Source organism: Caretta caretta, chromosome 26 (assembly GCF_965140235.1).
Source record: "Caretta caretta isolate rCarCar2 chromosome 26, rCarCar1.hap1, whole genome shotgun sequence".
NCBI lineage: Eukaryota > Metazoa > Chordata > Testudines > Cheloniidae > Caretta > Caretta caretta.
This window is the reverse complement of record NC_134231.1, coordinates 1,892,379-1,905,831: the sequence shown is the minus strand read 5'-3', so window position 1 is coordinate 1,905,831 and position 13,453 is coordinate 1,892,379. Positions and strand designations below refer to the sequence as shown.

Below are 13,453 nucleotides of genomic sequence, written 5' to 3'. Positions count from 1 at the left end.
ATGGACACAGACCTGGGCCCCTTTTCCCTCTTCCCCAGGTGCAGCAGATGGGACAAGAACATCGGCTCTCAGACCGACTGAGTCACACCTCATCTTGTGCCCTGTACTGCACCATCCGAACTGGTCTGATTCCTAGGCTTGGTCGCTCATTCCCTAGTGCTGGAGGAGCAGCACGCTCGGCCCCTGGAGGCAACGGCTCTCCCTGCTCCGCAGCAACCCTTTCAGCTGATCTGGGAGTGGCATCAGTGAGGGTTTAGCAGGGAGTTTCAGACTCAATTACAAGCCATTTGCTTGTGACATGAAACTGAGGAAAAGACCAAGGACACCCTCCAAAAAGATAACCCAGTGTAGAACCCCCACAGTTTGCATGCAAGAAGAACACGGCGTTCTGTATGGATCCAGCTGCTACCATGGCCCCATTGGCATTACTCCAACATGGAGCGGGACTAAATTATTTCTAATTAACTTCCTCTATGCTGTGCTGGTATCGTAAAATCTACGGCCCATGGAGCCCTTCCAGCCACTCAGTGTGTAGGCCACACTCCCCTGTCAAATATTAAAGTGCCATGACTTCCAGATCCCCCCATGACCCTTACCGACCTGTCGTAAACGCCAAGAGACATGGGGAAGGTTCACAGAGGCACCTGCTCAGCGATGCAGAGAACAGATATTTTTGGGCTGGGGGAATTTTTTTTTAAAACTATCATTACAGTCTGCCCACTTACCCCTACCCCTGTGCCCATCTCATGTCGCTGCCCTCCCCTCCCCCCGCCCCCCCACTGGCTTTTCTGGCTTATTCTTCTTCCCCCTCTGGCCCAAGCTAAGAAATTCCACACTGCTGCATCAACACACTTTCCCCATGGACCATAATCAACCAGACCCCGGAGATCCTGGCCAGGTGCGGCGCTGGGAACTGCAGATCTCTGGATCGCAGCAGTCTAGCTGGACCAGGAGAAGATCTGTCATCACAGCAACCAGGCTTACCCCTGGGGAAGACAGAACTGGGCCCAACCAGAGGCATGGCTGGGAGTTTCGGACTTGGGTCAAGTGAAGACGTTAAGCGGACATCTGATGGAGAGCTATGGGATATGAAAGCGTGTCTCTCACCCACAGAAGCAGGGCCAATAAAAGACATTACCCACCTGCCCTGTCTCTCTAGCGAGCGCCCAGAGGCATGCATGTGAGTGTACAGGAGGGGTTGTTGTCTGTTGACTTAGAGAACCGGGGGTTTTAAAGAGGTTTTGTACAGCACTGGACAGGCACTTTATAAATAGCATAGAAACATGGCAAGAGATCAGCTTGGCGTTTAACCCAATCCACCTGCAACCCTCTTAACAAGCCCACCCACACCCCCTACACTGAGGCTCTGCTTTGCAAGCAATCCAGATTGCACTTCAGCCCCCGCTGCTCAAATAACATGTTCCCCTCCCTCTGTTCCTCCTCCTGACCCTCAGAAAGACATGAACCTCCCCTGGCTGTTTGTGCCAGTGGCCTGGGCTAGCTCAGACAGGATGGGCTGTCAGGGCAGCATTGCTGGGCAGGCAGCAGGGTCTCTGAGGAGAGGCAGTACATGCAGACAAACCCCCTATCTACTTTCTGTTACCTGTCTGCGCAGTGGGATGCTCTTGGCCAGCTTGTGCACAGCCAGCTGGCTGTTGAAGTCCGTCTTCTTGGTGGTGCTCTTCATCTTGTAGATGATGACGGTCACGACCATGCAGGAGATGAGAAAGGCCCCCGTGCAGTAAATAATGATCTCCAGGTACAGCGGCGAGGTCATCATGGCCGGCCTGTCTTCAATAGCTGGGTCAGTGTGAACAAGGCATTAGTACTGCAAATCCTTTGCAGGGTGTGTTAGAATGGGGGGAGCGACACCTGCCCACAAAGATTGGGATGAGACATGCCTCCCCTCCCGGCCCGAGAGGCTTTAAGCACAGCTGAGTCCAAGCCAGGCAAACCTCCTGGCTCCAGCTATCTCGGGGTCTGAGCCCTGTCTAAACAAAACAGAACACACAACCCAACATACAGCAGGGACCAGCCAAGGCCAGACACCTCCTCGGTGCCCCAGCATCCCTGTGTATACAAGTGACCGTGTGGTGTTATCAAGCGGCCTCGCCACGCAGGTCCTCAGCCAACCAAAGCTTGGAGAGACACGAAGAACAAGCACAAACCTTTATGTAAAAGGTCACGTATCCCCCCCAGTCCCACCACGCCATAAGCAGATGTTGGCTGGTGGGAAACCTCAGCTGAGGGAACCTGAGACCAAATGGCCAGGCACTGCAGCCCCTCCACCCAGAAAGGTCACAAATGGAAGTGTCTGGGAGTGGAGTAGCAAGAGGAGGCAGGGCTGTAACCTCCTCCAAGGAGCCGGGGTTAAATGAGAAGTAAAACATACATACAAGTGGATAGATATATTGGGCTGAGAACTTCTGGGACTTCCCATGGCTCCCTGGCTAGTGTCAGGAGACTGGGTCAGGGGCAGTCAGGACAGGAGTCAGAATCAGAGTCTGAATGCCAGAGCCACGGCTCAAGGCAGGTCAGGAATCGGAGCCAAGGCTCAGAACCAGGTGATCTGGAATCAGGCCCAGCTGTGCTCGTTAGGCCATCACAAGAGTGAGCAGGTGCAGCTGCAGAGCCTTCCACAGATAGCTGGGAGAGCAAAAGAGGCTGGGTGCCCTTGGGACCTTCTGGGATGGTCATTTTAACCCGTGCAGCTGTTGCAAAGCAGCATGGACAGAGGGGCACAGCACCTCATCTCTGCATGGCCCAGGCCTGGCTTGGGGATGCCCCCTTTCTGTTCATGGTGGGTAAGAGCGGGAGGGGATTCAGGGACATGCACCTTTGAGGATTTTCCTACCCACTCTGAACTGGGACTGTAGATTTCTAGGGGGGAATTATCAGGAACAACGTGGGGACAAAGGGGACAGGCCAAAATAAAACGCTGTCCTTGTGAGACTGCAAATAGTTTGAACAGGAGTCACAGGCATTAAAAAAAAGTTACCACAGGGACTTGGGGTGTTTTTTTTTCAAATGGTCACTAGCAGCCCCTTAAAGAGAGTTTCTTTTCATCAGGAGACAAAACCTGTCCCCTCCCCTGGGGGTTTGCCTCCCTTCTGAACTGCAGCAGGACCCCTCTTTACTAGCAAACCCCCAGCTGAGTCACAGCGAGAGCGGTGGAAGTTCAGGAACAGTTTCAGCGCAGTTGCAGCCAGCTGGCACGGTGTTTTATGCACGGCGCCACAGACGGGTCGGTGAGGACACTGGAGTTCATGAAGACACAAGTTCCCCCAGCCCAGCCCTCCCCCCCCAAAAGAGCAGAGAGCCTCAGAGAAGGCATTAGAGGGAGTCCAAGCCTTTCATGCTGTACCCCACTGGAGAGAAGCAGCCACCATCTCTTGTTCAGATCCCAGAGCTCTGAACGGGGCAGGTCTGACAAGGGAGAAGTGGCTGATAACGGAGAAAGTTTTTGTATGAAAAGCACCACCAGGCGCATCCCAAAAACTTCCTGCAGCTGCCAGTTATCAGGCCTTGTCAGGGAAAGGGACAGGGCATGGGTGAGCCAGACCCATGCCAAGGCAGCAGCACAAGCTGCCCGTAGAGGGCTCATGCAGAGGAAATAGCACGGCACCCGTCACTGCAACCCCAGCACCCAGGGACCAGGTTCCTCCTCAGGGCAAGGCCAGGGCTACTGATGCTCAAACCGCCCCAGGGAGGGGGAGACAGCAGCATGAGGCATGGGGGTTGTAGCTGACCCACCACTTTCCCCAATTTATTCTTTTTTGACTTAGTTCTATTTGTGAGGGCTCGGGGGACAAAGGGGACCAGGAACCTCCTCCATGGTCCTCTTCTTTAACCTCCCTATCAAAGGCCCAGCGTCAGACTGAGCAGCGCTTCCATTCATGATGGCTTCAGAACCAGCCCCCGGGCTGACAAGAGGGGCCAGAGAGCTCCTCTGCCTCCACAGGCTGCAATCCCCACCCCAAACCCCCTCCACGTGCTGCCATGGGGCATTGTGACACCACCATCTCTTCTATTGAAACCGAGGGGCAGCCGCTTGCACTGAGACTTCCAGGGCAGCCAGAGGCCTGGGTGGTTCCTAGAAACACTGCTATCACCCTGGGCTAATGCATCGGTGCTTTGGTCAGCCGGCGTGGGGGCCCAGGGAACGGGAAACACTGGCATTGCCTGAGAGGACGGAACCAGCCTGTTCTAGCTGGACTGACCCACCGGTTACACATAAATCAGAGATATGCATTGCCTCGTCCAGGGAGAGAGCGGGTGGGCATGGCCACCAATTCTGAACCGTCCCCAAGGTGGGGAGAGGCAGGGCCCTGGCACCAAGTGGAGAGGGCACACGCTCCTGCCAGCTCCAGCATGGGAGACAGACCCAAGTGCAGTATAAATTACCCCCTTGATTTGGATTCTGACCAGCAAGAGCCGCACAGGGAGGTGCAGCATGAGACACCCTGGGGATGGGTTGAGTCCTAACTTGTCACCAGGTCAGAGTGGCTGAGAGCACTGCCCTTGCCGGGGAAGCCGGGTGTCTAGGTGTGGAAGAATAGACTGGCAAGCTCTGTGCTTTCCACAGGGCAGGGAGGAAAGGGAAAGCCCAAGCTCTCTCCCAGGCTGCAATGCATAGTTCATCGGACACAGAAATGAGGTGGGGAAAGACAGCAGAAGGAGGAGTATGTACCTTCGAGAACTGTCAACCATGCAGAGTGATGGGAGATCCCAATAGAATTACCCGCCAAACATGTATACTCCCCAGCATCCTCAAATGAGACATTCCTTAAGTGAAGGACTTCCATTTCTTTGTCTGTTGTGTTAACTCCAGCCGTCTAGAAGAAAACAAATGGAAGCAAAAAACGGACAAGCAAACGACATGAGATCTTCTAGGAACCAAGGTGGAGGATGGGGGAGGAACGTGCCCTGGTGTCTCATTTGCCAGACCCCCGGGTAGCAGAGAGAGACCACTGTAGACCTGTTAAAGAGACCCTTAGGACGACCTTTGATCCAGGCTGGCCTAAGGAGATGTTTGTTAAAACCCTTCACCAAACTGAATTTCCGGCCCATCTGAACATGCTGGTGATGGGCTGCATGGAAAAATGGACCTCAGGAAGAAGGGGCCCGCTTAGTTTCATGCAACACAACTGCACAAGGGGAGGCGATGGGATTGCGGAGAAACATGATGGAAGACAACATAGCTGAAGGAGTGGGGTTTGGGTAGGGAGATGACAGACTGTGAGACGGAGGGGAGAACACAACACTGTATTGTCACAGTCAGATCTGGTGCATAGATTGAGGTTTGAAAGCGAGGAGCCATGAGCAAAATAGGGCTGAATCACTTCTTTATTTTGGAGGGGATCTAACTTAGCGAAGACCCCAAGCCCAGATGCGCTGGAAAAGACACAGCTGCAGCGAGAAGTGACAGCTTGTGTTTCACAGGGAAGATGCTGGGGTGGTTTAGATGCACCTATCCAATGTGTTTTGCTAATACAGTGAGAGCGCGCAGGGGAGAAACATCCAGGAGGGGAGGGCGGGCAAGCGACACAGAGCACAAAACTAAACTGGCCACTGCGAGTATTTTTCCATGGCTTGTGGCACCAGAAATATAGCAGAAACAAGAGAGCCCAGAGTTTTGTTTTCCACCGCTAGGGACTGACTGTCCAAGTAAGATCCCAGTTGGTGTTCTTCAGTTTACCTTTTGCCATGGGTCTGGTGACAGTGAGCCACGCAGACTGGTTAGCCTCGCCAATATAATTGGAAACCTTACAAATATACTCCCCGCTCTCGGCCTCTGTCACATTATACAGGGTCAGCACCTCCGCATCAGAGCTATTAACTCCTGAGTGCTAGAACAAACCAACAACACAGGAGTCACATTGACACAGTTGGACATCGCAGCCCTGAGATCAACATCAATCACATCATCAGTGACTTGCCCAAATGCTGAATCAAGGGGCGACCAGCTCAAGTCCTCTGCGCCCCATCCCCCATATCAAGCACTGGTGGTGTCTGTCTGCAGAAGTGCAAAGGGTCTGACAACAAGCCAGACACACACAGCCCGGAGGTGCCTGTAGGTTTAACGAAGAAGGGCTTGTGCATTGAAATAGCTGATCAATGCACTGGCTTATGGCAAACCTGAAGTCATGACAATTTGGTGACCAGTGCAGAAAGTCAGCAACAGCACAACCTTTGAATTAACACATGGGCACCCCCAGAGCTCCCAGATGAATGAACATGCCCCGTTTGACAAGGAACAGATTCAGGGTGGGGCACTAGGGTGGCCATGAAACCACTGGATAAAGGGCACAGTGGGTTGCTGTAAGTGGCACTGACAGGTATTAGGTACAACACAGTAGAGAGGCGTGTGCAAGCATGTGCTTCTGCTCTCTGCTGTGCAGCAACTTGGCTCCCTTGAAGTGGGGTTCCAGGCCTGTGGTGGAGGCTAAGGGAGCAGGGCTCACCTGAGCTACTATCTCGCTTTCTACATTGGCGATTTTAAAAATAACAATGCACGGAATAGGAGTGATCCTCCCCCAGCCCACTGCATCTCTGAGCATGCAGATCCCAGGGCCATTGAATGCTTCACTGCCAGCCTGTTCCTGGGCCAGTTAAGACAACCCCACTCTCTGCTCCCCAGGTCACTCTACACCAGTGTATTTAGTCCAACTTGGTGCTTCGGGGAGGGCATGTCATATCAACATTCTGCTGAAAAGACCAGCACCTTCCTGTCCTAACCACCCACTATCCTCTGCTTCAGGCTTTGCAGGGAGGAGAGAACAGGAGAAGGCTCTGCATGTCCCACTGTCTTGGCTCAGCTGGTCAGGAGACTGATACCTAACCAGTCTGAATGGTAGCAAACATCATCGCCCTGCCCATTCCTGATATGCCAGTTTCATCCCAAATGGCTTCCTCCCACAAGTCACTTCCACCTCATCAGCTCCATTCCCAGCTCGTCCTGCAAAGGAAACCCAACAGGCCCACCCAGAATGGGACGTTACCTTCAGGATCTGCACGTAGGGTAAGTTATCGGGTCCGATTTTGCTACCATTGACCTCAATGTGCTTCAGCCACTGGATGTGGGGCTGTGGGTCGCTGTAAACTTTGCAGACAAACTCCACATTGCTGCCCAGGGCCACGGTCTTGTTAGCAGGCAGCCCAGCTTGGAGGATGGGCCTGTGAGGTGATCTCTCTGCAAGACATGGCAAGAGAGGGGATGGTCTCACAAAACCAGGGCGCCACATCCAGCGGGCCACTAAAGAGCAGCTCTGGGTGACCCAGATGTTGCTCTCAACCTCACACACATACACTTTGCTCGAGAAATTATCTTTTCTTGCCTACATTTTTTCAGTGCTGCTTGTAGCCCTGTAGACTCCATTACTTGATGAGGACTTGTGGCTGGGATTCTACATAAAAAGACTAGTCTTAGCACATCATTGGTAGGTCTCTGTCCACCCCCTGTCCCAAACGTGTATCCCGCCCCCATCCCCATGCAACGCACTCCACCCAGAGCCTGCTCGAGAGCTCAGAGAGGGGAGGGCTCCTGTGTGACAGCACAGCAGTGGGGGCGTAGAGTATTTAGCATCATTCCTTCTTTCGCTTCCTCTCCCGCCGTCTTGGAATAGCTTGCTGCCCACTGGACTGAGCCCATAGGGATCTGGTTAATTATCAGGCAGGTTTGACCTGGTGTCTGGCTACTGGTGGAAGCAGGGCATTTAAATCTACCTAGGAAGCTACTTCTTAACACCTCTTCTGTGTGTGCAAAGTGAGAGAAGGCAGAATCAGAAGTACCAGACACCCCTGATGCCCACTCGACTTTGCTATTGATTTTACATGGAAGGTGGTCAGATGCCCAGGGGATGTATAAAACCGTAAGACAGACAGACAGAACATGGTAACAGGACAAGAGGCCAGCCCAGAGCCCTGGGAGCAGCATGACCCATGACCTCACTCTATGGGCCAACAATCCAAGTGGAGCAACATGGAGCTACTGAAAACACAGGCCTGTCCCCAGCCTCAAGAACAAAACTGCTACGCTCGGCCAGAGCACGAAGTAGGCCCTAACCCAAGCCTGTATGTGGGCAGGGATGCAGTCCCAGCCCCTCGTTCTCTCGTGCTGCTCAGGGTCGGAAAGCAAGCAAGCATGAACAAGACAAATGTGGATTTGAAGCGAATGCAGCTTCCCAGAAACAAAGAGTTAGGCACATGGCAGCGGCAGGGAAAGGCCCTGCCACCAGCCACTGCCTTCACATCTTCACTTGAGAGGTGACAACGCAGGGATTAAGGGGTTATTTTTTCATGGCAAGAGACCGGATCTTTTTCATCCCAGCCAGTCACTTGTTAAAAATATGAAGGGAAAGCTTCACCGGCTGTCTTCCCCTCTAATTCCTCTCACTAAGGAACCTTGACAAGCGGCCCGCTGTAGCCTAAATTCATACTCCAGTTCCCGAAGTAAGTATCACAGGACTGGCGCAGCCCCTGTCAAGAGCTCCCCTCTGCTCGCGCTCACATCCACCTTGAATTACGCAGCATACTTTCTGCGGTGCCTCACCACGCCCCCTCTCTGACGATGCAAGCAGGCCTCAGCCTGCTTCCTGTCCCGAGAGCTGCTTGAGGCCGAGCTAGAGGGTTACAGCCAGGGCTGATCACTGAGGAGGGAGTTAGGAAGAGGCCAGACGACAGCTGGTTTCTCTGACAAGGGGGGAAAGAAAGGACAAGGCTGATGATTGAGAGCCCCAGCTCTAGGGGGAGCTGTCAAGGACAGGCCTGTGCCCCTAACCAATGCAGCAGCCACCCTAGCAGGTGCCTTGAGATGCTGCAGGTAGCATCAGGAAGCGAGCCTGGCTCACTGTGGCTCCCTCCACAGTTGAATTTCCACCTGAGGAAGGGTGAAAAGGGAAGAGTGGTTTTTAATTCATAGTGAACTCTCATGCTGCTCTCTGATCTCTAGCAATTGCCACTTTGCCTGGTGCCAGAGAGGAGGGGGAGGCGGTCATGGCTTCCCAAGGGCAGGAGAACGAGGTTGGCAGGGAATACAGGTGTATCTTGGAAGGAGATACATACCACGTATGGATACTGTGCAGAGGAAATGGTTGCCTCTGTGCAGTGAAGCTTCTTGGAGGAAAGGGGATGGATGAGACTATGGGCCTGATTTTAATGGGATACAAGGTAAATGCTGGTAAACCAGTTCAACAAGTGGGAGTGCGGACACTGGAAATATTCAGGGCCTGCTCTCCTCTGCATACTCTGCTTTCACCACCCATCCTCTAGTGTGCAAACCACGCTCACTGACATGCAGCTACTACCACTGCAGATGTTCCCTCTGACTCTGGCCCTTTGCCTGCAGCCCAAGTCAGAGCCCAGGCTTTGCCTCTCCTCCAGCAAGGGAACAGCAGGTCAGCGGAGGTGAAACCCATCAAGCACTAGCAGTTCTGAGCAGCAAGAGCGGTGGTGGCTGACTTCATGACTCCGTGTCTGCTCATTGCCTTGACAGCCAGGCCTGCAAGGAACAGTCCCTCCTATGGAGCAGGACGAGCAGCGCCAGCAGATGTGTCCCCTTGAAAGTCGAAGGTGGGCAAAGGATCTCTAGCTTTGGACCAGACGGGAGTCAGAAGATGACAGAATCTGCCTGGGGTCTGGCTGGCGATATTCCAGCTGAGATCTCACTGCACTCAGCGCTGGGCGTCTGGGATTTCCTGCCACTTGCCATCGCTGAATCAACCTGGCTGGAATCGGGTCCCTTTTCCCATCGGTAGCCAGGATGAAATGGAAGAGCCACTATGCTGCATTGTAGGTGTCAGTGCACGAGGCTGGGTCTGGATACTTGGTGACCAAGCCTTCCTGAGCTTGGGCATTGCACGGAAGGATTCACATGGGGCTCCTAGGGGCAGGGCTAGCCACTAACCTCCAAAGGGATTTCCAACAACAGGTGCCCCAAAAGCCCCTAATGAAACTGAAATAAAAAAGCCACCCAACCAGTTCTGATTAGTGACTTTAGCCGCAGAGGGCAGTTCCATTCCATTAGTCTTACAACAAAAGGGCGAAGGGAAATGGGGCCATGCAATCAAGCAGGGAGGAGACTTTCCTTCCCAAGGATGGACAAGAGGGCATTGCAGCCCCACACAGACGACTCTCCCTGCAACGCCCTCCTGGGCCTGAAGCCAAGCAAAGGACTGAGAGAACCCCTGGTTTGCTCCTGGGCCCAGCAGAAGCTGGAGGATGCTGCTTCTCCAGAGAAGGAGGAGGTTTCGGGTTGGAACAGCCACTGGTGCACTGTGTGGTGAATGGGGCGGATCACCCTCCCCAGCACAACCAGAAACTGAGTGTTTGCAAAGCGGGGAGGGGGCACAGACAGGTGAAATTCTTGTCAGGAAACGTGGGGGAGGGGGATAAACATGGCTACCTATTCATCCGAGGTCAAAGGTCAAACAAACCCAATGAGGACCTAGCCGATTAACAAAGAGCCTGCCACTGTGGTGAGTGAGCATTAAGAAACCCCTTTGTTCCCACTGCTGACTATTCCCTTCAGTTTGCTCAGTGTAATCAAATTAAATCACATTTTTAATGGTTCATTTACTGGCATTTAGAGCAGCCCCACATGTGCAACTGCACAGACCCGCCTTCCCAGCTGGGAATTAAGGCTAATAAGGTGATTTCAAGAAAAAAAAAAAAAGGTTCCGTCTGGACGACAAAATTATTTTAACTAAAATTTAAAAATCCCAAACCAAAAAACCCAGCCACCAGCTCTGAGGCCAGGCCCACCCTTCCCATCCCCCGGGGGGACAAGCTGAGCTCTCGGGAGACAAAAGAGATGAGTCTGATTATCGCTGGGGCAAGTGACAATTAAAGGGGCGAAGCAGAGTCCATCCAGCTGTCGTGGTGCTTATGCAGCTCCTGGCAGTGCAGTATCCGAGTGCCACCCAAGTAACAAGTCCACAAACAATCTCTCTTGCCCACCTGCAGGCGTAAACACTGGGGGAGGTCACTGACTGAACTGCAATGTGAGGGAACAGACACATGCAGGCAAGGGGCTTGTGGAGGGGAAGCTGAGCTGACGAAAAGGGCTTTGCATTTGGCTCAGAGCACTGTGAGGCCCGCAGGTTCCTCTTCACCCTGATGGGAGCCCCCACTGGAGGCGTCTGCGCGCCTTCCTGGATGAGCCAGAGTGGGGTTTGCGTTCCCCTTCCAGAGGTGAGCCAGCCACTGGGAGCTCGCCGACTGTGACGCTGTGCGTGGGTATAACTCACAGCCAGGCTGGAACACCCCTGCCTGCTTTGGGGAAGTGCCACAACACCCAACCTCTTCTTGGCCTGCAGCCGGCCAGAAGGGACTGCCTCAGGCGAAGCAGCGGTGCAGAACTCCACCCCACCCCAGGACTGCCCTCCAGTGTCTGTTTGGGGTATCAGCTCAAGGCCTAACCTGGGAGCTCTTCCCACGACCTTTGGGCCCAAAGAAGAGACAGCAACCAGCTGACACCTCACCTGAGAGGTGGGCTGAAATTAGACAACGGTCACCGATTCTGAACGCCACATACAGCGAGGTGCCTAGAGCTTATTATGGAGCTTTGAGCAATTCCTTTTCACAGGGATGCGCTCCGGTTTCTCTGGTCCTGGACCCAGAACACCTTTCTCCCAACTGGGGCCTCAGTCCCAGAGCTCAGGTTCCCAGCATCGCCACTGCTTCCCCAGTCTTCCAGTCAGCCTCCGCAATCCCCACCCAGAGCACAACAAGAGCATCCCCGGGCTGCGGAGCGGGGTGTGCACGGCGACAGCAGAAATGGAGCAGAATCGTTCCAGTGGCCAACAAGCTGTTGACAATGCAGGCAGTCTGCTTGCCAGAGAGGCTCTGCTGAACATAACAGGACCTCAGGGGAGCCCCCTCCTCTGCACAACCATGGCCCCTTGTGCAACCTTTATGGTTTGCATCACTGGTTTCCCAGGGACATACGTTTCCAATTTCCCTTCTTAACCCTCTGCCCAGCTCAGCCTTCCTCACCCACTACGTCGAGCTGGTAGGTGTGGTTGATGCTCCCATATTTGTTCTCCACGATGCAGGTGTAGTTGCCTTTATCGGACGGCACCACCGAGTCCATAATGATGCTCCAGGTTGCGTAGCGGACCTAAGGAGGCAGGAGAGATGACAAAGCCAGTTCAGTGTGGTTATCGGCACACAGCTTTATCATCTGCGTTTTCCAAACGGTATGGTGAGGAATTAGCGGCCCCAGACCATGCCAGGGCTGCGTTTGATAGAACACATTCCCTCTAATTCCAGAGCACGTCAAAGCCATCTCTGACCCCTGGGACTCGTGTTCTAGGCAGGCCATAAATCTTGGTTCAAGGTCATCTTTACCCGTTGCTACAGGGGGACGGTAATCACTCCCAGCCGTCCCAGGACAGACTCGACACAGAGCCATCTGCATCTGGAAACATGATGTCAATGGAGTTTGATGGGCTGGCACTGACTGCAGGAAACTCCTCTCCGGGCAGCCCCAGCCTGCCCTCCCGCCCGCAGCCTCACGGGAGCAGAATCTCACCGGTCCAAACGGTCACGTGTCTCTCAGAAAAGGCTGCCCCTGCCTGTGCTACAGCCAGGTAACTCGGATAAGTGCTCCTCCCTAGCCAATCCCCACTCCCACGCAGGATACAATGCCCAGTTCAGCAGACAGGACAGAGCGAGACCATTTTATATACACAAGCCTGGATCTCGGGGCATATCCCTGAGTCACCCCACCAAATCCCCTGACTTTATCCCCCTTTGTGAGCAGTCCTCTTCCCACCCTCGCCCCCAGGGCCAGCACCTCCACACCTGACTGCAGGGGGCTCTCTGTCACATGAGCCCTTGAGTGGAAACAGGGATTAAAAAGCATGCAGGTGAGCAAGGGTCCTCCAGCTGATGTTCCCAGGGGGCTTCATAGGACGGTAGGCCAGACTCTACCCCATGCAATTCACAACACTGCAGCAAGCTCCAAACAGCTCAGCATCTTGGAGCCCCAAAACTGTTTCCTGCCCTCCCTGCCCCAAAGCATCCCAGATCTCGGCTGTTTGGCTTGGAGAGGGTGGGGGGTGACAGGAAGGGGTTTTAGTGTGGATGACCCATGCTGGACTAGCATCTCCACTACGGTTTCCTGGGCCCTGGAAGCTGAGCTCCCCCTACTCAACATGGCCATGTTCACTCCTGAATAAAACCACCTTTGTCAACGCTGGATGAAAGCAGGATCCCAAGAAGCAGCTTCTTCTTTCGAGAACGTCTCTGATACCAGCTTCATGCAGGTGCTGCTGCATTCCTGGCTCCCAGCTGGATTCCAGCCCCATTATCCCACCTCCCCATCTGGGCACTGCATTGTGTGCCCAGGCCTACACCTTCCAATTACAGCCACTGTCAGAGTCAGCTCACAGCAACAGGCCGGGGCAGCAGGAGCTTCCCACAGCACAAGGACACAATGCAGAGCATTTGG

The 13,453-nt window shown here is 53.9% G+C and overlaps 1 protein-coding gene across 5 annotated transcripts in view; it reads right to left on the bottom strand.

Moving 5' to 3' along the window:
• FGFR1 (fibroblast growth factor receptor 1) overlaps nucleotides 1–13,453 on the bottom strand; it is an 86,500-nt gene that overhangs the window by 29,121 nt on the left and 43,926 nt on the right. For 3 of the 5 annotated variants that reach the window (XM_075123512.1, XM_075123511.1, XM_075123513.1), the window contains 4 exons: nucleotides 11,995–12,118; nucleotides 7,002–7,192; nucleotides 4,691–4,835; nucleotides 1,598–1,800 (listed from right to left, as the gene is read on the bottom strand). In XM_075123512.1, coding sequence (XP_074979613.1) covers nucleotides 1,598–1,800; nucleotides 4,691–4,835; nucleotides 7,002–7,192; nucleotides 11,995–12,118 — 663 coding nt within the window. The remainder of the gene's footprint in view (nucleotides 1–1,597; nucleotides 1,801–4,690; nucleotides 4,836–7,001; nucleotides 7,193–11,994; nucleotides 12,119–13,453) is intronic. The other 2 variants (XM_048829435.2, XM_075123514.1) reach the window with 1 other exon arrangement.